This window comes from Elaeis guineensis, chromosome 4, assembly GCF_000442705.2.
Source record: "Elaeis guineensis isolate ETL-2024a chromosome 4, EG11, whole genome shotgun sequence".
NCBI lineage: Eukaryota > Viridiplantae > Streptophyta > Magnoliopsida > Arecales > Arecaceae > Elaeis > Elaeis guineensis.
This window is the reverse complement of record NC_025996.2, coordinates 19,544,512-19,570,675: the sequence shown is the minus strand read 5'-3', so window position 1 is coordinate 19,570,675 and position 26,164 is coordinate 19,544,512. Positions and strand designations below refer to the sequence as shown.

The 26,164-nt window shown below is 43.0% G+C and overlaps 1 protein-coding gene across 3 annotated transcripts; it reads left to right on the top strand.

Annotated features, from left to right (window-relative positions):
* Positions 1–254: 254 nt before the first annotated feature.
* Positions 255–24,633, top strand: LOC105043505 (SH3 domain-containing protein 2). 3 transcript variants are annotated; one of them, XM_073255778.1, is made up of 11 exons: positions 255–643; positions 4,803–4,925; positions 5,042–5,111; positions 5,217–5,368; positions 19,739–19,840; positions 20,961–21,161; positions 21,280–21,342; positions 21,452–21,604; positions 21,706–21,780; positions 23,994–24,039; positions 24,171–24,633. In XM_073255778.1, the coding sequence occupies exons 1-11, from the start codon at positions 584–586 to the stop codon at positions 24,281–24,283; spliced, it is 1,158 nt and encodes a 385-aa protein (XP_073111879.1). In that variant the 5' UTR covers positions 255–583; the 3' UTR covers positions 24,284–24,633. The 3 variants fall into 3 exon arrangements, with proteins under 3 accessions (XP_073111879.1, XP_010919377.2, XP_010919378.2); XM_010921075.4 differs by having other exon boundaries at positions 23,994–24,087; XM_010921076.4 differs by having other exon boundaries at positions 257–643; positions 23,994–24,633.
* Positions 24,634–26,164: the final 1,531 nt, after the last annotated feature.

Sequence of the window (26,164 nt, the reverse complement as noted above, 5' to 3'; positions counted from 1 at the left end):
CGGGTTTGTCTCCAGATTTGCGGCTTTGTCGTCTTCAAGTTGCCAAACTGGACGTTTTCGAATCATTCGATATGGTGGAGCACGTTTATGCTTACACGTGCATAAAATCGTGTGCGAAGTGTTTGCACACGTGTCTGCGTGGGCCATTCACGACGTCGCCCGTCCATTACATTGCGTATTTGCGTGAACGGTTAGTCATAATATATTACATGGACTGGGCCATTCATTCATTCGTCAAGTTCGGGTCTTGTGCTTCTTCTTTGTTTTTGGTCCCCTCCAAGTGAAGAGATTACAAGGCTGTTAATACTTTGTCTGAAGCGCTTGTATAAAAAGCAGAGCTCCAACCTGAAAAACTCCCGGAAACTATACAACGCGGAGATACCTTTGAAGGGTTTTCCAGCTCCCCCACCAAACAACATGGAGATCCTTCTCCTTGTTGATATATAACTTTTCAGATCTCTTGATCCCTTTGCTCTCGCTTTCTTTTCCTTCCTCTCGATTTGGCTTTTTCCCGAAGCTCCGCCTGCACCCCGGCCCGCCGGGTTCTTGGGTGGCGCCCGCCGATCGCTCGCGCCGTCCGGGAATGGAGGCAATAAGAAAGCAGGCCACGTGGCTCCGGGAGCAGGTGGCGAGACAGCAGCAGGTGCCCCCTCGTTTTCTCTCCCATTCCCACTTCTTTTCGTTTCTTGATGCGTCTATCGCTTCGGAGATTGGGTGGATTTTGGGCGTCGACATCAGACTGATTTCTCCCCGGTTTTTCGTCCGATTTGGTTGTTTCCCGAGTCGGATTTGATGTGTCTAGGGCAGTTCTTGAACCATGTCTTGATGTTGAAGCGTGCTTGCGATTTTGTTATTTTGATGTTTCTCGGGCAGGGTGGGGGCTTGTTAGATTTATTTCTTTCACGAACTGTTATTTCTAATTATAGTTATGATTCAATGCTCGCTGATTAATGCTCGCCTTTTATTGGTCTTGGGAGTGGATTTCTACAGTTTGTGTTCGTTCAAGGCTGAGAGAAATATGGATTTGACGGCACCTCGCAATTGGTGTTGCTGCGATTCTTCCCTTTGATACTTCTAACTGCAGAAATATTCACTTCTCTATGCTCATAATAGGTTGCTTGTTCCTTTGTCGTTTTAACTTTTTTCCTGTGTTATTCGGAATAGATCAAGATCCTCAACGACCTGAAATTTACAAGTTATATGAATCTTCAAGATGACCCAAAAGAAAAGATTTAAATATGTGCTAATCTTCGCATCTTTTCAATCAAAGAAGATGTTGCACCAATTCTTGACTTATTATGGCATCCTGTTTAGGGAAGAATCCTGCTTTTGATAGGGTCTTATTTCAGCACGTATGGTAGAATTACAAGAAAAATAAGAAAAGTATCATCTGATACCTTGTACAAAGAAAAGCGAAATAAAAGAACCTCCAATAAGAGAGATCTTATCCTGGTTTTGGGTTCTTCATGATACAATATTCCTAGTTTAGAATTTGGTTTGCTTTCTTGTCAATCATGGATTTGACAGCATGAGCATTGCCACATAATTGGTGATTGAGGTGTTGTCAATTTTCTCTTTAGAATTAATTTATAAATTTATTAAAACTACTTTCAGGGTACTATGACTCCTGTGATGTGTCGGCGTCGTGGATTTTTGAAATTTAACACCATGGTAGCTGGGGTGGGTTCAATTTGAAAGGCTGGCTTTTTAGCATTTTTGGTTCCTTTACTTTTATATGCATCTTGAAGAATCTCATCAACCATGTATAAACCTTATTAATAAGGACAACTTTATCATAAGGTGAAACAATTATTGGTTTCCTCTTCCTTTATTTTGCACTACCATAGTACCTTTGATGTTATTAGCTTCATTTTTTTTCTTCAACATTCACTTTGATTTTTTTAATTCTTTTTTACCAAACGATGTCTTCCTTATGTGGTATTGTTTCAACATTCCATTGTACTCTGCAAACTATAAGATGCAAGCCATCCTCTTTTTGGCTCTTGGTCACCATTGTGTCATAAAAGAAACAAGAAAGTTTCTTTTTGGGTTTAGTTTTTTTCCCAATTAAGCTCCATATTTTGTGTTGTCCTCAGCATGATCTTTCTGGCCTTGGAATATGAGGTTTTATGTGTTCACATTGGCATGATCACCTTTTGATCTTACAACCAAGCTTTGCTAGCAGAATATGCATGATCTTTAGACAATGTTGCATAATACAGAATCCTTTATGATACAGATGCTGAAAGAAATGAAGGACAGGCAAAATCCATTGTGATGGATGATGTTTGGGAGGGCTAATTACGATGGTAACATAGGTTTGCTATTGATTAAGAGGCTGAGAAAAATTCCCAAAAACCAAAAAAAAAAAGAAAAGAAAAGATAGGATAGAATACAGGGTCAGTTTGTCATTTTGCACCACCAAAACATGTGTATATGTCTAACTTAGAGCTACAAGAATTATGCCTTTGAATTAGAAGTCACTGCTGTCCTTGTTGCATCAAATTCAAAATTTGTATTGGGTGTCAATATAGGTTTTTATTTGTTCCTTGGACCTTTAAAAGTGCAAAACATAGAATCAAACAAAAGTTAAGGTTTTTGCTACTATATAGTTATAGCTTTATTAACAGAAAAGTAAATATCTGCAAAAGTTAGATCCATATGGAACCCCTGTGGATGGACATCTAGACCTTTCAAATCTTAATCTTAATGACTATAGAGTTTACCTAAACTCAACTATAGGTAAAACGGGATTATTAATGCTAATAACCCAAAGTAGAGAGCAAATCCACCCTCATGATAGCCCTACAAATCAACCCCCTCCCCCCACCTCCAAAAATAAAAATCTTAGTTTGCAAAAAATAACACTAAAACATGGAGCTGCCACTAGACTTCTAAGACAGCTTAAACTGAAATAGGAAAGCTCAACATAAGCCAAAAAATTGTTCTGCACCAAACCTTTGAATAGAGAATGCCAAATCCAAGATCCAACATAAAGGCCAACCAGTTAGCAACAGACCCACTTCAAAATGGAATCCTTTGAGAACACCAACAGTGTATGTTTCATGCCCTATTCCATGTGATTAATGTTCTTTCTGCTGTTGTGGTACTTGGTATGGATGATTGTTCCCCTAAGGGGTGTGTATTTTTTTACCTAGGTGCCAAACCCATGAGAATTGCAGCTTTCATATCCCCCATGAAACTTGATCCTAGCCTTTTTAGAGCCTTTTGAGTGCAGACCAGTTTCCATGCATCAAAACGGAATGCTTCAGCATCAGGTTTTCCATTCTCTTAAATGCACTGTGTGCCTCACAAGTTCAAATTTAGACACTCCTTCTGGAAAACTAGTGTCAATATGACTATAATGGAACTTCGGAAGAAATGAAAGGAGAGCCTTTGTAAGAATTGACTTGCCAACTGATAGGAGAAATTCACTTTTCAATCAGGGCTGTTTTTCTTGAACCTGCCAGCAGTGGAGGTCTTTGCTATGCTTTTTCCACATTATATTCCTATCTCTTTGAACTTAGATCCAAAGCTCGACAACATTAATGTTCATGCAACCCAAGATAGACCAATCACCAATTAATTGGTTTTAGCATTTGAAAAGAACAAAGGACCAACTTCAGGTTGGCGATAGAGTCTGTGGTGCAAAAAGTGCAGGACAAATGTTCTTGAGAACTTCAAACTTAGAACCCCAAAGAGCTCTGCTTTAAACCTTATTGAAATCATGTCTGCAAGCAATTCTAGTTCTTTTCTCATATCCGTAGTTTGTCATAGTTGTCAACAAGTGAATAGCTGAAAACTATTAAGATTTCTGTTTTCATCGGAAGCATTCATATCAGTCGTTTGTCATATTTATCAACAAGTGAATAGCTGAAAAACTATTAAGGTTTCTACTTTCATAGGAAGCACTCTGATGAGTTATTTTATGAAGCACACTTCAGATGGTTAAACAGAACTGAGCAATGAACAATGAACCTAATGGTTCTGAAACCTAAAAAACAGATAGTGAATTTTCCTGTTGATATAACTTTATTAGTTGTGACAAAATCAGTGGAGATCAGTTCCGCTTGTGTATTTCTTTAAAACATTGTTAAAACATGCTTGCTGCTAAGGTAGCCATGACTCTGCTGGGGACATAGGTGAATTACATCAGGTCTTGGGTGCTTCATCCCTTGACACCTTTTGACAAGCAATCCTGTCCTCTGTGGGAGGTTTCCTTCATGTGTTTATCACAAACATGGGCTCATAAAAATTAAGATAAAATCAAGGTTATGTAGAAGTGTTGCAGCTTGTGAGAATAGGGTGCTTGTGTTCTTCTCTTGTTGGCATGATGGTGGAATAACCTCATTTAGCTAAGAGACCTATGGTCCTTGTCTCCATAGAACTCCTGACTATGAAGACCTTTGACTTCATCCTGCAGTGACTTTCACCTTACAACAAAAGACTGCTGTTGTCTCTTATTTCCAGCTTATAGATTTCCTTTCCTATCAATTTTTTGCACATTAAGGAACAGAATGTAATCATCTGCCATTAAACCATCTTATATCAAATAAGTTATTTCTCTTGAAGCATACAGATGAGCTGGAGAAATTTCCAACCTAGGGATCTCTTCCAATTCAGATGGGAAACCATCTTGAGACTTATTCTGTAAATAGAAAGCCGAACCAAAGATATGCATCCCCTTTTCTATCTTACCCATAAAGAGGCTGACCATCCATGAGCCTTTTCAGAATTGTCATAATGGTTCATAGTTATGATTCTGAGTAACATCAAGGTCATTTTGACTTCTATAATTACAGGCTGTTCTCAAGCAATTTGGTGCGGGCGGATATGGAAGTTCTGATAGCGTAATTACAGATGAGGTAGAATTTCAGCAACATCAGAAGTTAGAAAAGCTTTACATATCAACCCGTGCAGCCAAGGTTAGCATCTCTTTAGTTTCTGTTGGTTTTTTTCATCAGTTATTTTCTGTGAATGTTTTTTCCTTCTCTCTTTTTCATCTAGATTTTGTGAAAATACTTCAATCATATGTTTTCAGCATTTTCAAAGGGACATTGTTCGTGGTGTGGAAGGTTACATCATCACTGGATCTAAACAAGTCGAGATAGGTATGCTTGTGAATTTGGTGGGCTTTTCCCCCACAGTATTTGGCAATAATTTACCCAATACCTTTTACTTCTGGTCATCTTTCTACTGAAAATCGTATTTTGCAGGTAATAAGTTATCTGAAGATAGTAGAAAATATGGTGTTGAAAACACCTGCACCAGTGGCAATACGCTATCGAAAGCTGCTTTAAGTTATTCAAGGGCTTGTTCTCAAATAGAAAAAGAGCGTGGAAATCTTTTAAAAGTCCTTGGTACCCAGGTCTGCCAATCATTCCCTATCCCTATAGATTCATCTATTCTCTTAACATTTTCTCGAGGAATGAAATGGTATTGGATGAACTTATACTCTTCAATCTCCAATCAGAATTCAGATACTTCTATTTTACTTTTATCTTCCTAATGAGAATGGATGTTTTGCAGTCCATTTGCATAAACTGAATTATACAACTTGTGTGTCACTCAAGTCATCTTATTATGCTATTATTAGACAATTGCATCTTATGCCTTATATATTGTATCAGCATATTTTATTTTATTTTTCTATGGAAAGTTTGCTATGGAGGTTCCTCTAGCATCATCTGTGTTGTTGTACTAAAAGACAATCTGCAATCTCTCTATGTTGACATCGTGCTTGTTCCTTTGTGAGTTTAACTTCATATTATAAATGAAAAATGCCTTCAGCTATGTCATTTGCATTAGTTTATTATATTAAACTGTGGATACTTCTTTGTCTTCTCTTCTCACAGTCACTTCAACTATCTCTGCTTTTGTTTCGTCTATTTTGAATGACCTGTCCATTAAACTATTCTATGAGCAAAACTCTATTCCTTTTTAGACTTTACCTTCTCAAAATTATTCTCTAAAACAAAAATATCCTGATCCCTCCAAAAAAACTGTTGATTGTGCAACTTCCTTATCCAGAAACCAAATTCTAGCTGTGCAATGTAGATGTAATATCTGCAGTTTGTACTTTTCTTAGTAATCCCATTAGAGTTGTTGTCTATAACTCTGGACTGTGCAGTCCTCGATCTGAAAAAAATTATTTGTGCTTATAGAGGATTTGACCACAATATTCTTATCCAAGAAGCTAACAAGCTTCTGTAATTGTGGTACTAGCTAACTTCAATAAAATGGCAACACTTCATATGCAGTTTAAGGCAACAAATCTCCTCTTTGATAAGTTATTGCTTTTAAGTTTAACATATGATTCAAGTTTTAAATGCCATAGGATGGAGGTGTCCCATTATCTCCATGGAACGGGATGCCCCACTGTTCTGTTTCGATCATACATCTTAGTAGATATCCTCTATCTCTCTTCTCTTCTTCTTTCTTTTCTTTCTTTCTTTTTTTGCCCTTCTTTTCTTTCTTTTTCTTTTACCTTCTGTTGGGTATAAAATATCCCCCGGTCGAAGCTTGTAAAAGACCGATCCTTCGGGGCTCTTCCGGCTCTCGACCTTGTATGTGGTGCCTCTCCGAACTCCCTCGGCCATCCGGATTCTTCGACAATGAACTTCTGCATTCATCACCGGGCCACCCCAAAGGCCCTCAGGGCCTCACTGTTAGCCGACCTTCTACAGCAACCGACTACCTCCGAACTTCTTCCGGGCTTCGTCAGCATCTGAGCTTCCCCGACAATAAGATTTCTACAGTAATCGGATTCTTTCCAAGTTCTACGAACGGTTTACTCCGAACTCCTACAGCGGGTTGTCTATCCCAGACGTCTACTGTAAGCAAATTCTGTTCAAGCCTCTACTATAAACAAATTTCTTCCGAACTTCTACTATAGGTAGACTTCACCCGAGCTACCCCGTAGCGAGTGGGCTCTGGACGAGCTTCTACAGCGGGACACTACTCCGAGCTTCCACGACAACTGGTCCTCGCCGAGCTCCTACGATAAGCGGCCCCCTTTCGACCTCTCGCGAGAACCGAAGTCCGTCCGAACTTCTCCAGCGGATGGATTCCGAACGAGCTTCTATGACGGACGAGCTCCAGCAACTGGGTCCCTACGATAGTCGATCGCCTCCGATGTCTTTCGAACCTCACTAGCGCTATCCGAAGTCCATCGCCGGCCGACCTCCCATCAGGCTCCCCATAAAATCGGACTTCTCCGGCGGACGATCTTCGGATGAGCTTCCGCATCAGATAAATTTCAGACGGACTTCTTCGGACTTCGTCAACAAAAATCTCCGTCCGAACTCCTACAGCAGGTGACTCCCGCCTGAAACGTCAGCATCCGAAGCATCCGACAGCAGTAGATTCGTCAGCGATCTCGGAACATCTGAGCCTCTCCTAGAACGACGATGTAAAGAGCCATTCTGCTCCATCAGGCATCCCAGCCGGGCTTCAGCCGACGGATCCAAACTCTCTGGCAAGCCACAACAAGGGCCATTACCTTACTCCACTCGTTGCAACGGATTCCACGCGGTTCCACTACTCTCTGATAAGCCACGACAAGAGCCGCCATCCTGCTCCACTCGCTGCAGCGGATTCCACGCAGCTCCACCTCTCTCTGGCAAGTCCCGACAACGGACACCACTCCACTCTCCGCAACAAGCTCCACGTGGCCCTGAACGACCCCTGACGCCACTACTCTCCGTAACAAATTCACGCGGCTCTGAGCGGTCCATTACCAGACGGTTACAGACGTCGCTGTCGGTCATTACACCCTCCGTCTATAAATAAGACCCCCAGATGCGTTCTTCTCCAAGCTGGTAACTCTATTTCGAAATTCTGTCAAAATTTCTGCTCGAGCACTCCATTTCTGTTGAAGCAGAGTACTGACTTAAGCGTCGGAGGGTCTTGCTGGAGCACCCCCAACTCCGGTTTAGACTTTCTTTGCAGGTCCCGACGACGGCCGCGGTCATCCCAGCTCTAGCTTCTCCGACTTCGACGGAATTCTGCACCAACAGAATTGGCGCTAAAAGGAGGGCGTGTGTCTTTGCAGTACCCTTGTTCTTAAAGGAGTGCTCAACGGGACTGATTTCGATCATCTTCTCCGACATCCTCTTCTCTTTTTCTACTAGATCTTCACCCGATGCCTCCTCGCAGAATATCCACCAGGCGATCCACGGCCTCCGCGGCCAAATCTAGGCTCCGCCCTCACCTCCAGTTTCCTAGGCTCCTCCTCCGGCAACGGCGGTTGGCGCGGAGTAATTCGACCTGCTGGTTCAGCAGGTCAGGGGCCTCACTGAAGCGGTGCAGGCCATGCAACAGCAACAACAGCCGCAGGCGTCGGTGCGGTTGGAGAGAACGTCGTTGGAATTCCAAAATCCGGCTGTAGGGCGGGCCACTTGGGCCAGTCGCCCCGTCTTTCCCGGAAAGACAAATCCGAGGGTGGAGAGCCCTCAGTCCGATCACGATTCTACTCCCGGAGGATCTCTACCTCATTCTGCCCGAAGACCTTGAGATCCGCAGTCGAGAGGACTTCCTGGATCGAAGGCTCCAAGAGATGAACCGGCGGATCGAAGAACTCCGCCACGCTCCCCCTGCTTATGGTGAGGACATCTGTACTGATCCTCCTTCTCTCAAATGATCATGCAGGAATCGATCCCGCCAAACTTCAAGCTCCCCCAATTCGAAAGCTATGACGGGATCTCGGACCCGGTCGACCACCTGGAGGTCTTCGGACAATGATGCTGCTCCATGGCGCGCCAGACGTCATTCTGTGCCGAGCTTTTTCATCCACCTTGAAGGGAGCAGCAAGAACTGGTACTCGGCGTTGAAGCAAGGTACCATCTTTTTCTTTGATCAGATGAGCCACCAGTTCGCGCCTCATTTTGTTAGCAGCCGGCGTCCCCGGAGAGGTTCGGAGTCCCTCATCAACATCAAGCAAAGGGAGGGGAATCCATCCGGGCTTACGTCAACCGTTTCAACGTCGCTGCGTTTGAGGTCCGGAACTTGGACCAATCGATCGCGATGGCCGCTCTGAAAGGCGGCCTTCAGAAGAACGACCTTCCGTTCTTCTTGGAAAAGAAGTACCCCAGAGATTTTGCCGATTTGCTGGCTCGGGCCGAAGGATATGCCCGAGCAGAAGAAGCCTTCAAGATGAAGGACGAGGAGACCGCGAGAGAGCGGCAGGCGGGAGGCTCGAGCAAGCCCGCAGTTGAAAAAGGATCGAGTGAAGCTCGGCCACGCTCTCGAACTCCTCCCGGCACAGGCGCGCCCGGACTCCTCCCTGAGCTCGTAAACAGAGAAGCCCAGACCGTCGAGTTCGGCGAGGCTCTCATCCCGGGAGATTCCACAGCTACGTCCCTCTCAACGCATCGAAAACTCAAGTGCTGATGGAGGTTAGGGAGTAGCTTCCAAGGCCGGAGAGGATGCGCTCGCACCTGCAAAGCGCAACCCGAACAAATTCTGCCTCTATCATCGTGACCACGGCCACGATACGGAGGAGTGTATTCAGCTTCGAGATGAGATCGAGGAGCTCATCAGACGAGGTCGGCTCGACAGATTCATTCGACGCCGACCTAAAGGAAGGAAAGATCGGCCTAGGGCCCTGCCGCAGTCGAAACCGCCAAGGAGGGAGGAGCAGCCAGAAGATCGGCCTCCAATTGGGATTATCAACTCCGTCTCGGGGGGACCCCGGCGGGGAGCAGACCTTCCGCGGTTATAGGGTTCGAAAAATCTACGAATGTATTACCAACAACTTTGCCCTGAATGAAAATTCTCTTCATATTTGCGCATTCTTTCTTTTGGTATGAGCTTATAACGACGGGAGATAACTCCCTATACAAACGAGATTAAGCGCGTTAAGAATAGGAGGAGAACCTCGTCCTAACATGAGCAAAGCCGAAGGCCAGTTTCTTAAAGACTGGATGGGGGGTGAGGCCCTTACAACGGCCCTTATGTGCCCCCACAGCCTTGTTAGGAACAGGAGGAGAACCTCGTCCTAACATTAGCAAAGCTGAAGCCCGGTTTCTTAAAGACCGGATGGGAGGAGAGGCCCTTACAACGGCCTTATGTGCCCCCACAGCCTTGTTAGGAACAGGAGGAGAACTCGTCCTAACATGAGCAAAGTCGAAGGTCCGGTTTCTTAAAAATCGGATGGGGGAGAGGCCCTCACAATGGCCTTATGTGCCCCCACAGTCTTGTTAGGAACAGGAGGAGAATCTCGTCCTAACATGAGCAAAGCCGAAGGCCCGATTTTTTAAACACCGGATGGGGGGAGAGGCCCTCACAACGGCCTTATGCGCCCCCACAGCCTTGTTAGGAACAGGAGGAGAACCTTGTCCTAACATGAGCAAAGTCGAAGGCCCGATTTCTAAAGATCGGATGGGGGGAGAGGCCCTCGCAACGGCCCTGATGTGCCCCCACAGCCTTGTTAGGAACAGGAGGAGAACCTCGTCCTGACACGAGCTGAAACCGACTGTCGGGAACAAGGGGAGGACCTCGTCCCGACGCAAACAAAGACTCGGTTGATCGACAAGGAGGAAAGCTTCCTCAATGACTCCACACTCTCACGACCCCGTCAAGAGCAGAGGGAAGACCCTCACTCAAACACAGAAGAAAAGGAGAGATGAAAAGAAAAAGCGACGAACTACACCGACGATAGGTGAAAAACGAACTACAGCAAAGGCACAAGGGATGTCGTCTCGACGAGAGAGAAAACCCTTATCGAAAATCTCTAGTCCCTAAGGCAAATCGACATGACGACGACCGGAAACTTTCAAACTACGTCGGCAATGAACAAGACGAAGACAAAAGAAGTTCGGTGAACATGACTCAAAGCAAGAACCGGCGAGGAATTACAAACTACGTCGACGCCAAACAAGACGGAAGACAAATGGAGTTTGGTAAACAACCATTTAATACCAGAATGGATAAGATAATAGACAATTTCATTTTCATTTTGTTAGTGAAGTACACGTCGCAAAGCCTTAAAGGCCAAAAAACAAAAAAAAAAAGAAGAAAAAGAGGCTCTAAGGAAGCCAGTTTCTTCCGACTTCGAGCTCTCGGTTCCGGTCCTTGCTATGGATTGCCTTAAATTTTCGACTTCCTCTTCTAGTTCCATTTTTTTTCAGCAGCATATCCTGGAACATCCGGTGGAACCACCGGCGCTCGTCCTCTGGCTCTCGAAGTCTCCTCCTCAAGACCTTGGACTCCGTCTCAGCATCCTTGACTGCCTGCTGCTCGTGGACCAGCTGAACTTTCAGCCACCGTAATTCGGCTTCCTCCCGCCCAAGGGCTACAGACAGTTCCGCCATAGTCCCCCTCAAGGAGCAAAGCTCATCAAAACCTTGTGCAGGGACAGGCTGGACTCTCTCGGACAGCCGCCTCTGAAGGCGGGCAACTTCGTCAGTCGCCGTCTGGAGCCTCCTTCGGTAGTCCTCTACTTGTCTGCTCCAGCGACTCGATAGGCGTCATAAGTCGCCTCGGCGTCCTGCAGCTGTTTTTGAAGGTCGGAGAACCTCTTCGACCAGTCTTGGTCGCGGTCAGTCTGGACTATGAGCCGGGATGAGCTCCCTTCCAGCCGGCCGATCTTCTCCCGTGCGGCCGCTAGCTCGACTTTAAGGGAGCTGATCTTGAAAGTCTGAGTCCAAGACCGATCGCTGGCACGTTTCGGAGTTCCTCAAGCTCCGTAATGAAGTCGGCTTTCCTTTTGGTGTATTCCATGAAACTTTTCTTGTGGAGGTCCCGAAAGCGAGTAGCCGTCGCGGTGGCCTCTGAATGGCTCTCCTTCAGTCGGTGAAGTTCGTCTTCCAGCTTTTTGGATTTTTTGTCAACCGACGAACTTTCCTTTGGAGGTCTCGTATCATCGACTTCAAGGAAATACCCTCCGGCAGGGGAAGAGCTTCGGCAGGACACTGTCGTTGGAGGACAAGAGCGCCACGACTCAAATTAATGCAAGAAGACAAAAAGAAGGAAAAGAACACAAAAAAAGGGGGGGGGACTCTCCGTAAAGACGAATCCGGCTTCATTGATCAAATAAATTTCAAGTACAAGAGAATGAGGGAAAAATCACACAAAGGGAAAAGTACAAAACTAGAGGTTCCGGACCTCTGGGGCAGAAGTAGAGGGGGTCGGTGTCCCCGGAAGATCGTCAGCGGCGGCCACGGCAGTCGACGAGGTCCCGACTGGAAGAGGACTGACAGCGACTTCGGATGGTCTGGCTTCATCATCGGATGCCTCATTCAGGAAGCCGAGATCCAACTCGGGAAACCTCCCAGCCACCTCTTGGCAGAGCTCGAACCCCTTGATGAAGGCGTCCTGGCCGAACTGGACCTTCAGATCCTCCATCTCGGGGGAGGCTTTGAACTCCTCCATCGCTCGAGCCCTTGCCTCCGAGATCAGAGACGGAATCCGTGCTTTCAACTCGAAACCTGCTCCTTCAACTCGGAGACCTGTGCCCTTAATGCGGAGACCTCGGCCTCAGCCTTCCCTCCTCCTCCAAGGCGATCCTTAGATCGGACGAGGTTTGTCCCTCCTTTTCCAGCGCCTCTTGGAGGCTTAGGACCTCGGCGATCTTCTCCTCAAGGCGGGCGGCCCCGACTAGGCGACCCTCTTCTGCCCGAGCTGCCTCTTTCTTGGCGATCTTCGCCGCCTCGATGTTGGCGACGAGCTGGTGCCCAATCTGCAAGAAGGGTCGGGGAGTCGACATAAGGGCTGAAGAATAAATTAAAGAAGCAGGAAGAAGAAAAAGGATGAGTTAACCTACTTCGAGGAAAGATCCAGAGAGTCCCAGGCCCGCAGCTCGGGGTCGGCGAGGACGATCCTCTCAACTACCTCGGGCAGAATGCACCCTTCGACCAGCCTCTTTATTAAGTCCCTGTTATTGAAGGGATTTTCCCCAGGTCTTCCTCGGAGCCGCCGGCCCCCTCGGTGGCAGCCCTGCGACTGCGACTCCTCCGAGCCAGGGTCTTCTTTCTCCTCCTCCCTTTGGCCCCGGGTGCCCCCTCGGGACAAACCTCCGAAATGGGACCTCGCCGGGGGGCTCTGTGAAGGAGCTCGGGGAATTTCCGGTTCGGCGTCGGAAGGGGCTTCGACGGCGACGGGCATCGGAGCGGGTGCGGCCGAGCTTGTCCCTTCTGTCCTGGCTTTCTTCACCGACCCTGAAGTTGAGGCATCTTTTCTCTTGTGGGTCTTGAGATCCTGAGCTAACCTCCGAGCCACGCTTGCATCCATGTTTGCGATAAAAGAAAATCAGCATGGCTCCGAAGTGGAACAGGAAGAAGGGGAAGCAAAAAAAAAAAAAAAAAAGAGAGGGAGAGATACCGGTAGGGTTAAGGGGCTCAGGCCGACGTTGAACAAAAGTTGTTCCCTCAGAAGGTCGGGGAGAAGGGGGCTTGATAGGCCTCGAGCTTTTTGGAGGCCTCGAGGTCGTTCCTTTCCAGGGTAGAAGCCCGGCGGACGGAATCCCTCAGGGAGCCCCAAGGGGGTAATCCTAGCTCCAAGGTCGGGCATCGGACATAGAAGAACTTCTCCTTCCAGTTATAGACAGAAGAGGGGGGCCTTTCAGCAACCCCTTTCTACCGAACTGGGGGCAGAAGTACCACCAATCCTTTGCCGAGGGATGGCGCTTGAAGGTGTAGAAGTTCCTAAACAAAGAAAGAGTCGGCCGAATTTCGGCTAAACTACAAAGAGAAAGAAATCCTATCAAAAATCTAAAGGAGTTTGGCACGACGGAAACTAGAGAAATATTCAGAAAACGAAAGAGAGCAACGACAAAGGACGTAGCGGAAGCCGAAGTCCGCATGGAAGGCTCCTGGTACAGACAGAAGCGGCCGGGAGGAGGGGCGCTAGCCCGGTCGGATGGCTCGGGAAGCTCCAGCTCGTACTCCGGAGGAACCCCATACTGAATCCTTATCAGTGAGAGTTCGTCCGGAGTCAAGGAGCCGGGGATGGTGTCCGGTGCAAAGGCCAGACAGGGTTCGGTCCTAGCTACGGGTTCGTCTACGGTACCAGTACTATGGAAATGGGCTGACGAACTCCTAGAACTGCTAGAAGAGGAGATATCAGAGGACATTTTGGATCAAATGGAAGCCACAAAAATCCAGAAAATCGGGAAAAATAGCAAAAAGGTCTCCGAGAAAGCTAAACGAACAGAATACGAAGAAAAAAGGATGGAAAAATGTCAGGAAGTTCCGAACTGACCTAAATTGACCCCAGGAGTGCAGGGAGACGGTAAGGATGATGGAGGTCGACCCGGAGGACGCCTAAGGCCGGGAAGGATGCTAGAGGAAGCTGGAGCTCTCGGGGAAGAAGAGGGGACCGAGGGATTCTCTCAAGCAAGGTGGAACCTCTGAAGGAGGAGAACGTGTTTAAATAGACCCCGGGATCCGGCGCAATAATGATTGCGGATCTCCTCTGGCCAGCCTGCACTTGCCGCGTGTCCCACTCACCTCGACGGACTGTTGAAAATGATTGGCAGCTGACAGAGTCATTATTACGCGTACCTAGAGCCACGTCCCGGTGGGAATTCCAAAAAGAAGAAATCTTTTTCGAAAAGGCTCCAGTACCAGCGTGCCGAACGTCAAAATATTGGCAACCGCCGAGTGCGGAAATCGAGGAGAGCAGCTTCGGCCGTGAGAATTTCTTTGTACTTCATTCGGAACCCGAACTCGAAAGTAGGAGGACTGGTGTTGGGTATAAAATACCTCCCCGGCCGAAGCTTGTAAAAGACCGATCCTTCGGGGCTCTTCCGGCTCCTGACCTTGTATGTGGCACCTTCCGAACTCCCTCGGCCGTCCGGACTTCTTCGACAATGAACTTCTGCATTCATCCACCGGGTCACCCAAAGGCCCTCAGGGCCCCACTGTTAGCTGACCTTCTACAGCAACCGATTACCCCGAACTTCTTCTGGGCTTCGTCAGCATCCGAGCTTCCCCGACAACGAGATTTCTACAGTAACCGGACTCCTTCCAAGTTTCTACGAACGTCTACTCGAACTCCTACAGCGGGCTGTCTATCCCAGACGTCTACTGTAAGCAAATTCCGTTCAAGCCTCTACTATAAATAAATTTCTTCCGAACTTCTACTACAGGTAGACTTCACCCGAGCTACCCCGTAGCGAGTGGGCTTTGGACGAGCTTCTACAGCGGGACACTACTCCAGCTTCCACGACAATTGGTCCTCGCCCGAGCTCCTACGATAAGCGGCCCCCTTTCGACCTCTCGCGAGAACGAAGCCCGTCCGAACTTCTCCAGCGGATGGATTCCGAACGAGCTTCTATGACGGACGAGCTCCAGCAACTGGGTCTCTGCGATAGCCGATCACCTCCGATGTCTTCCGAACCTCACCAGCGCTATCCGAAGTCCATCGCCGGTCGACCTCCCACCAGGCTCCCCATAAAATCGGACTTCCCGACGGACGATCTTCGGATGAGCGTCCGCATCAGATAAATCCCAGACGGACTTCTCTGGACTTCGTCAACAAAAATCTTCGTCCGAGCTCCTACAGCAGGTGACTCCCGCCTGAAACGTCAGCATCCGAAGCGTCCGACAGCAGTAGATTCGTCAGCGACCTCGGAACATCCGAGCCTCTCCTAGAACACGATGTAAAGAGCCATTCTGCTCCATCAGGCATTCCAGCCGGCTTCAGCCGACGGATCCAAACTCTCTGGCAAGCCACAACAAGGGCACTACCTTACTCCACTCGCTGCAACGGATTCCACGCGGTTCCACCACTCTCTGACAAGCCACGATAAGAGCCGCCATCCTGCTCCACTCGCTGCAGCGGATTCCACGCAGCTCCACCTCTCTCTGCAAGTCCCGACAACGGACACCACTCCACTCTCCGCAACAAGCTCCACGTGGCTCTGAACGACCCCTGACGCCACTACTCTCCGTAACAAACTCCACGCGGCTCTGAGCGGTCCACTACCAGACGGTTACAGACGTCGCTGTCGGTCAGTTACACCCTCCGTCTATAAATAAGAACCTCCAGATGCGTTCTTCTCCAAGCTGATAACTCTATCTCGAAACTCTGCCAAAATTTTCGCTCGAGCACTCCATTTCTGTTGAAGCAGAGTACTGACTTGAGCGTCGGAGGGTCTTGCCGGAGCACCCCCAACTCCGGTTTAGACTTTCTTTGCAGGTCCCGGCGGCGGCCGCGGTCATCCCAGCTCCAGCTTCTCCGACTTCGACGGAATTCTGCACCAACACCTTCCTTTCTTTTCTTTTTTACTTCTACCTTCATTCATTTATTCTTTTCTTTTTCTTATCCCTCCTTTCTTTCTTTTTTCCCTTTTTCTTCTTCTTTCTCTTCTTTTACTCCTTCTTTCCTTCCTTTCTTTTTCTTCTCCCCTCTTTTCTTTCTTTCATTTTTCTTTTTTTCTTTCACTTTTCACTTTTTTCATCTTCCTTTCTTTCTTTCCTTTTTGCTGCATAATTGCATTTCGGAGTCCCGACTCCGTCCAGTCTTAGTTTCTCATAGGAATGGGATGGGATGGCCAGGACACCCCATGTCCTGTCAAGATTTAACATCTTGATCATAATAATGTATTTGTTAACTGCCACTTTATCACAAAGTGGAAGCTGCATAACCTTAATGGTTGTTGCTTGATGGCCAGTCATGATTTGCTGCTTAGTATTTTTCTTTCTAAGAATGAGAATCTCCAAGAGAGGTACAATAGTTAATGTCGGTTAGTTGCATTGCTAGAATAGACGGAATTTGATGTGAAAAGGTTGGATAGCATAGCAAAGAACTAGTGAAGTGTGCATAGTGATGGCGGCATTTGCTGAAACCTAATTGTAAACCAGATGATCCCAGAAGCAGCACAACTACTCAGTTAATTGTTCACTAGTGTTGGGCATGTGCGATGCACTTGAGAAGAAGAATAGATATCTTTGATCTCTAGAAACATTTTATATTATATTGTGACTTGCTAAACATGTTCCCGCTTTTAAGAGGTGCGCTTCTTTTGTTTCTCTCCCATAGAATAAGAATTTAACTGAGTGAAGAGTATTTATTAAAGATGATAGTAGCATTAGTCATGGGGAGAGCGGTGCTTCATACTTGTATGTGGAGGAGAGATGCTTGGTCTCTTAGTATAAATGTGTAGTGATAGTATAGATATGAAGCTCACAGTGTAGGAGCTTTTTAGAGTGTGCCTAGCAAGGACAAAATATCTTTTTCATAATCAAACCTGGAAAGCAACCAAGAGGTCTCTCTTGGACTTTTGTTACCAACTGTTGATACGCCTGACATGGATCATTTCCATAATACTTCATCAACATAAAAGAATGGTTGAACCACGCGGTGAGATTTCGACAAAATTGTTAATCTAGATCAAAATTTGTGCTATATATTATATGATGTCATGATTTTGCCACAGAACAAGAAGCCCTAGTTGCCATGTGTTGGCTTCGCAAACTTTTGAAATTTTGAAATTAGTTAAATTGTATGAAGGATGAGAATGCTTAGCTTGCAAAGGATGTTAAAGACATTAAAAATTCAATGATCAAGGGAAAAACAATGATCAAAGAAATCATCTTCTTCTCTTTTCTAATTGGAAATTTACATTTCAAATGAACATATTTGTCGTTTGACAAAAACATGATTTCATGCTCTTGCTGTTTCTGCCTGTCAAATGTGTGCCAGAATCTGGTTCCATGTCTATGCCCCCAAAGCACTTGCCTTTATCTTTCCCAAGAAAATAGTAAATATTTATTAACAACAGAATTTCTAATATTTCTAGGACAATTTTTCAATTCTCATGGCCAATTTTCACATCTTGACAGTTTATTGGCTGTCAAGTCATGTGCTCAACTCAATGATTGGCTGTAAATTTAACAAATATTTTCTAGTGACTTGCATGAACCTTGATTTTTGATATTTACTTTCATCATGGTCAACACACGTGCAACCAGTGCAGCTTATTAGACTGAATTTTAATGGGTCTTTTCAATGCTATATGGCTTTTGTTGTACTATCACTTTTCTGAAGCTTACCATCCACATATATATTTCCACTGGATATCTGCTGATCTTTGGTGGGAACACTTGCAACTCCATCTTCCTTTGAATGTCTGTCTTAATGGTTCATATACCAACATTTCATTATATGTATGATAGTTCTAGAGTCCATAACTCAAATCTGGATGTGGAGACCCAAACCCTGTGTTATAACCCCTATACTGTCTTTGCACGTCCATCCATAGGATCAATGTTTCCATCTAATGGTGCATTAAGTACATTGGGAATCATATCGATACTTTTGACCTGGGAATGGACACATGATCTATTCTATTTTTTAGGTTTTGAAATAGGATTTTCAAGGATAGATTTTCCTTCATAACAGTGGTAGTTGGCCTGAGAAAACCGCTATCTTATGTCTTAGATGTCACCTAGGAAATATTCTTGATGGGATCAAGCTAGCTATCCACTTTCCACCCCAGAGTAAAATTCCGCTTCCATGAGTCTTGACTCTTTGCTTTCAACGTGCTACTTGTGATCAGAAAGGCTTTTGTAGGTGTCCAATAAGCTTAAGAAGGGCAAAGAAGCTAAAGGAAGAATGTAGAAGAAGAAGAGGAAGAAATAAAAAAAAAAAGACTTTAGAATGGATATTTTTATTGCATGAAGAATCAATTAATTTAATCAGATAAATACAACAAATAATCTGTCCATAAACGTGATAAATTTGTTAGATAAAATTATTTATTAAACTTTATACGAGATACAGGTCTGACCCTAAACCAGATAAAGATTAATTGTTTACTTTTATGTGTTTCCAGAAAAACTAAACAATTTATTGAAACCTTAACATGCATGTGACTCCTACCAGGATTTGACAAACAAGAGAAAAGAAATTTAGGATTTTTGGAGATATCGACAATGGCTGGTCTGGCTCATGATGGTATAATTGCTTCACGTTGAAAGGTTGATAACATTTGGCTTTGAGCTTCCTGTGTTTTTGACAAATATGGCTGAGTAGGCTTGTTAATAGAGATCCATTCCTGCACCATAGTTGATGGTCTGTTCAAGTACATTAAAATCAATTGCATCTAAACAAACCATTGGAAAGTCTCTCACATTTGACAGAAAGGTGAGTGAAAGAAAAAGCTGTTTATTTTGATCTTGAACATAAAGATAGTGATTAGATTGGTTAAATGGGCAGATGATGACATAACTTTTCCATTACCATGTAGACAGTTTTACACCAGGCGATTCGAGATCTTGGAGGACAGTCTTGATCTGCGCACATTCTTATTCCTACCTTATTATCCATTCCTTTTCAATTTTGAAAAAAGTAGTTGGATTTTGGCAGTTACCTACTGACATTTAATTGCCTTACTATTGGGTTCTTATGCGATAACATGTGATGTGGCATTCCCTATATGGTATGATTTGGAATCCTTGCATTCATGATCTAAATTTTTAGTTCTTACACTGTAATATAATAGAATTATATGGTTATATTGTTTATAAAATTCTGTATAGACATCAGTATTGTGTATCATTTCTAAGGATTATGCAGTTGTATGATTATATCATTTATCTTTGTCCAATTCTGTAATAGATATTGGTACTTTTGTATTATCTGCGAAGGATTTGTCAATTACTTGTGCATGAAAGTACTAGTTCAGTTTCTTAGGATTTGTAAATCACTTTTGCATGAAAGTACTAGTTCAGTTTCTTTCTCATGCTATTTGCTAGTGTTATTCATCTAGCATTCTGAAACCTTGTCTGCCCAGGTTGCAGAGCCGTTAAGAGCAATGGTAATGGGTGCTCCTTTGGAGGATGCTCGACATTTTGCCCAGAGATATGACAGGATGCGTCAGGAAGCTGAAGCTCAGGTATTATTTGAAACTGCTTCATTACCATTCTAATGATATTCTAAATTGATCCTATTACCTTTCTTGCTCACTGAGTTTACTATGGAAAAGTTCTATTAAGTTGTTTTTGATTGTTGTTTTCTATCAAATTGTTATCTTGGTCACCTTTAAATTATACTCTAGTTTGTAAAGTATCTTGATTAAATCTTCATGTCTGTTATTCATCCAAGTAGGTCGAATCAATTATGTATGCAGATGGCAGGCAATAGATGCTTTCGAATAATAAAGAAAACTTAATGCCTTAGAGCCATGTAATGTACAATTAATTATGTTAAAAACCTAATGACAGTTTATTTTGGTCTTTGCAATTCATGCACTAAGGCTCGTTCAATTTTAGAAGTGGGTCTGATGTATTCGATTGGGATTGATGAACTGATTGCATACCCTAAGTTGAAGATTATAGCTGAAACCATTCTATGGCCAGCAAGTGTTATCTTAATACGTAGGCTGTGCTGATTTGTCTTCATCCATTCATGTTTAGATTTTTTTTTTTTTTTTTTCAAGGATATGTTTTAGCGGTGCATGATGTTGCTAACTAGTATTGGGTATATGACAAATTATACCTACAATTTTTATGCAATAATGTTGAATGTTGACAAACGTGCTTGCCTGAGGGCATCAGTGGCCTAGGTGTTAGGGCACCAATGAGATGAGGAAGAGTTGTTTGGAGGGGGGTGGCTGACTATGGACAGCGTCCATAGGAGGCTGACACTGTGTACTGTGTGGTTGCTACCATGAGAGAGAGAGAGAGAGATTATAGCTTTTTGGCCGACCTGACCCATTTGGGCCACCTAGGCCTATGCATACTTTTGTGAAACTGCTATAGGGGTCATGTAGTGGCCAGGCCTTATATGGCATAGCTGAAGGCCTTAGGCACTTGACTGGCTGCCTTTTGATGCACTTTTGGGGCGCTGGATCTTCATTCAACATGCCCTTACCATCTTAGCAGTTTGTCCACTGCTTTGTCCTTGTTGTAACTTCCAATTAGAAAGATTCCAGCTATTTAAATTTTCATCACACCATAAATTGTTAAATCCTGCAGAAATCTTTGTGAGAATATCTATTCTAAATTCTATCACAGGCTATTGAAGTTTCAAAGCGTCAAATGAAAGTTAGAGAAACCCCTGGCAATATTGATAATATATCAAAGCTAGAATCTGCTGAGGCTAAGCTGGAAGAGTTAAAGTCAAATATGGCAGTATTGGGTAAGGAAGCTGTTGCAGCAATGTCTGCTGTTGAAGCCCAACAACAAAGGTTGACTTTGCAAAGGCTTATTGCAATGGTATTATCTTTGTTCTGCATTTTCTACTGATTAATTTTTTTGTATGGTGTTTCTTTTGATGAAATAAGTATGGCAGGCATAGAGAACTTCTCTAATAATTTTCCTGTGTGCATTGAAGGTTGAGTCAGAGCGAACTTTCCATCAGAGAATCCTGCAAATCCTTGATCAGCTTGAAGGAGATGTAGGCAATGATGACATTTCTGTTTGGTCAAAGCAATATATTTTTCATTGAAAATATTTATAAATGCAACATACAAATTCATTACATTGTTAATTTAATAATTTGACAGATGGTATCAGAGCGTCAAAGAATTGAAGCATCTCCAAATCCAGTCATGGAAAACTCTATGCCACCACCTCCATCATATGAAGAAGCCAATGGAGTGTTTCCTGCCCCAAAAGTTGATGGAACAACTGAAACTGTGGAATACTTTTTAGCAGAGGTAATTAAACTGTAGCTTTTCTATGATTAAAATTGTTGGATTATTTCTATCCTGTCATAGTTATTTATATAATTTGTGCTATTTTGTCCTTTGCTCTGCAGGTGATACATTCATATCAGGCGGAGACAGATGTGGAGCTTAACTTGTCGGTTGGCGATTATGTTGTTGTAAGAAAGGTATTTATACCCTACTTTTAATGCTTGCTAGAATTATGTTCTGACTGATAAATGCACTACTCTATTCCTTCATAACATAGTTAACAAGCTATACCACGGCAATTTCGTACTTCCATCATGTCCTGTTAAAGAATATTAAGTAAAATCTTTCATTGTGATATGTGAAGTGTTACATGCAAATCAGAAAAACAACTAAGATCTTATTGAAAGCCGCAACAAGGGCTCCGGTTCTTGCAATCGAGAGAGAGAGAGAGAGAGAGAGAGAGAGAGAATATGGACCCTGAGAAAAAATGGTTTTGTCATTTTACTGATTAAAACTGGTCTTTTAACAGTTTTGACTTGCCTCTGTTGTTCCATGTACATAATGTTTTCAGTAATAACATATATGCATGATGACTACTATGATAGTGATATGATAGCCATAATGAAAATTATTTGACAATATTACTGTTGCAGTTATGTTCATCCTTCTGTTCATCCATCATTCCATCCTTCTAATGGAGAGTATAATGTATCAAAGTCGACTTCTTAAGTCTCAATACAATCCCACAATGTTGTGCTTTAGTGCACCCTATCTGCTAAGCAGCTCATGGACTCCTTATGAACCTGCTAGCTTACTTGTTTATGACCGATTGTCAAAGGTTGGTTTTTGGGAATGCTGGTCATATACAGCCAAAATCCATATCTGCACTGCCAGAAAAAAATTCTCTGGAATCTTCCTTCCAAAGAAGAGCATGAAATATCAAATTTTACTGCTTCTTAAGTTTCAATCTAATCCCGTATTCTTGTGCTTTGGTGAACCCTATCTACTAAGCAACTCATGGACTCCAAATGAACCTGGTAGCCTAGTTTTATGTGACCTGTTGCCAAAGGTTGGTTTTAGGCATGTTGGCCAGACGTAGTAGAAACCTATATCTGCGTTGCAAGAAAGATTTCTTAGGAATCAGAAATGTCTGAAGCCCACCCTTCCCATGTAGATGTAATGTAGTGTTCAAAATTGACTGCTTTGTAAGTCTCAATGCAGTCCCACATTCTTGTGCTTTAGCGTATGCTATCCTAAGCAACTCATGGACTCCAAATGAACCTGCTGGCTTTCTTGCCTGGGAACCATTGTCAAGGGTTGCTGGTTTTGGGCATGTTGGCCATAGATGTTCGAAATCCATATTCATTGAAATAAAAATTCTCGGGAATCAGAAAGGTCTGACACTTAACATGCACCTGTAAGCAAACATGGACCAGCGTCCATATAACATAGTTGCAACTATATCTTTTGTTTGAAATGCCCATCAAATTACATTTGCAGTACTTCTATGTCTTTTTTTTTATTTGCTGAAGACCAACTGTGGATTGCTCTCTATTTAATATTTCCATCTGTTGCCTAAGCGAGAAATTAGCCCTAGATGCTGTACTTTCTAACATAAAGCCAAATTTGCTCTTCTAAAGTGCTAGAGCTTTTCTCAACTCTTTTCTACAACCCCTTCCCCCAATCAGAGGGTACCATGGATGTGGTGTTTGTTGCTCCCAAAAATCTAGAAGAATAAACAAAATAGACCTGCATGAGTCAATGAAATGATAGTGTAAAACTCAAAAGTTCAGAACACTATTGCGATGGATTTTTGTATTGTCACGAACTTTTTGACCATCAGACTTGGTTCCTCACATCTATTTTTTCGACTGTTTTTGGATTAAATGGCTATCATCAGTCTACAGTTAGAATCCTATGTTGAAACATAAAGCCAATTATTTCTTGCCTACTCATATTATAGGAAAATTCTATTTCACTAATTATTCATTGTACAGTTTACATTGCTTACAGAATTTTTCTGTATACTGTTGAAGTTTATCTAATGTAAGTTCTCTTTTGTATATTAGTAGAAAATGCATCATTCTCATATTTCGATCCAAATTTATGAGCATCTATTCTATGTATTATAGTTTCTAATTTCCGGAAGCTATAATCCCTGATGAATCAATTACAAGGTAGGATATTAGTATGCTTTAGAAAAGAATGATTCAGAAAAATTGGTGTTTTATTTAGTTGAAGAATGTTAAGTGTCATTGGTCATTCCAAACACATGGAACAGTTAAAGTGGATGACCTCAGGACTTTTGAATTTATTCTTCTACATGCTTGCTACGTAAATTGGGATACTCTGTTTAGCTATGTTTATTGAATCACTGTAACAAATCTGATTTACTTGTGTTCATTCACAGGTGTCTGGTAATGGTTGGGCAGAAGGTGAATGCAAAGGAAAAGCAGGTTGGTTCCCTTACGAATACATTGAAAGACGTGAACGTGTGCCTGCAAGTAAGATTGCTCAAATTTTTTAGCGAGGCATGGAGGGTATGGATTTCATGGAGAAGCTTCTACCCAGTTCTCTGTGTTTGCAGGTGCCCATATTTCAAGTGGAGGATGTGCACTCCTTGAAACTGCATCTTTGTATGTTTTTTTTTCCCTTCAGTTTGGAGTTTCTGTTCCTCTGAAGATGGTCCATTTTGTTTAGTGAGGAAGGTTTGCCGTCTTGTATTTCATTTTGCAATGTTAACTAGACCATGAAGGAGGCGATGTTGTTTATGATCAATCAATCTAGACAAGTAAGAATTTGGGTTAGTGAGATGGGTAGGCTTGATTCCACAGCCTGAAAATCTAAGAGAACTGGCTTGGCATTTTTAAGAAAATAATCAGTAAAGGTGTTTGGGCAGCTTATTTAAAATGAATCTGGTTAAGGTGTTTTTTGTTGGATGACATGAGCTGCAAAAAGGCTTAGACATAGTGTAAGTTGTTTTGGTATGCTAAAATAAACTGAAGTGACATGGGAAGCTGCATATAGCTCCATGGGTTTCTTGTTGCTGATCCTTCAATGTGAATTCATTTTGTCCAATTGTCTTATTGCCACAGAAATATTTGCAGCAGTAAAGCCATTATCGTGTGTAGCCACATTGTTGTAATGAGTGGTATGTGACTGAGCTTGAGCTGATAACTTTTGTTTGAATATTTTCATACATAATGCAGCATGCTAGACTGAGAGGCCATTTTGTTTAATTTTGTTAATACCATTCTACTCCAAGGCCAATTGCTACCATGATATTTCCATTGGGGAGATGTTTGTAATCTTGCTTGACTTTTAGGGTTTTCTATGTTCTCCATCACTAATCTTTTGCTACTGTGTAGTGTGACAACTTGGATTGAACTTGGCTTCCCAACTGGTTCGTTGGATAGAGTTGCATTGAGGTTTTTAAATTTGGACTTGATTGAGCTAAAAACGTCCAACCTGACAAGTAGGGTTGGCTAGGATTGATCCTAATTGAAGTTGAAGTTGAAGTTGAAGTTGAACCTGAACCTGACATAAATTGAAATAAACCTAATCCACAATCAAATGAAACCTAATACATAATGAATAAATACGTAAGTATTTATAGTTCTAATTCATATTTATATTTTGTATAAATTACTTATGTCTATATAATTATAATTTTTAGTCATGGTAGATCATGTAAGATGTATTTATTGAATTGATAAATGATTGATGTCTCAATCCAACAAATATAAACTCAATAAAAAGGCATTTGAAACCATTACCTTATCTTAAAATACAGTGTGCATAACTTCTGTTAAATTTGATTAATGTGGCATGATCTAACTCGACTCAAGTAACTTGATCCATTCTGAATATAATTTAATATTGGGATAGATTGGATTCATTTAGAATTGGAAATATATGATTTGGTTAGCTTAGGTTTTATCCTCAACTTGACCAACCTGTCCTATTGCATCCTGTGATTATAACATCATATAATTCAATAAAAAAAAAAAAATGATTATAACATCATGTAAAACTTGTGAAGGCCAAACCTAGTGGTTTTTTGGATGATCAATTGCTATTTAGGTGAACACATTACTCCATTGTGAGAGGGCGAATTATAAAAGAAAATTATTGGAGGGGTGCAAGGAGAGATATCAGATGTGTGATTGTAAGAAATCATTTAGAGTTCAATAATAATGAAAGTATAGGGAATGGTATGACTTTCCTTTGATCGAATAATCTTGTTTTTGATCAATACGAATATTCCTGTATGTGGATGATGTTGGGATAGGATGATTAGTCAGCTATAGAACCAAAAACTTATTTTTTTGATAATCCTCAAGATATGAATACGGAGTTGGATTGTATTCAGTTGCATTGAATTCAATTATTGATTTGGGATACTTGGCATGTTGATTAAAAGCATTATTATTTAGAATTAATTGCTCTAATATATGGATCAAGATCACCATCGAGGATGAAACCAAATTTTATTGGCTATGTCTTTTTTTTTTTTTTTTTTTCAACTAGTTCATTGCTTTATGACATATGAATAGCATGTTAGGATTTAGAGTTCTCCCC

Coding starts and splice junctions, on each gene's coding strand:
- LOC105043505 (XM_010921075.4), top strand. CDS start 584: ATGGAGGCAATAAGAAAGCAGGCCACGTGGCTCCGGGAGCAGGTGGCG. Junction 21,162..21,279: donor TGCAAAGGCTTATTGCAATG/GTATTATCTTTG, acceptor TGTGCATTGAAG/GTTGAGTCAGAGCGAACTTT. Junction 21,781..23,993: donor ATTATGTTGTTGTAAGAAAG/GTATTTATACCC, acceptor GTTCATTCACAG/GTGTCTGGTAATGGTTGGGC.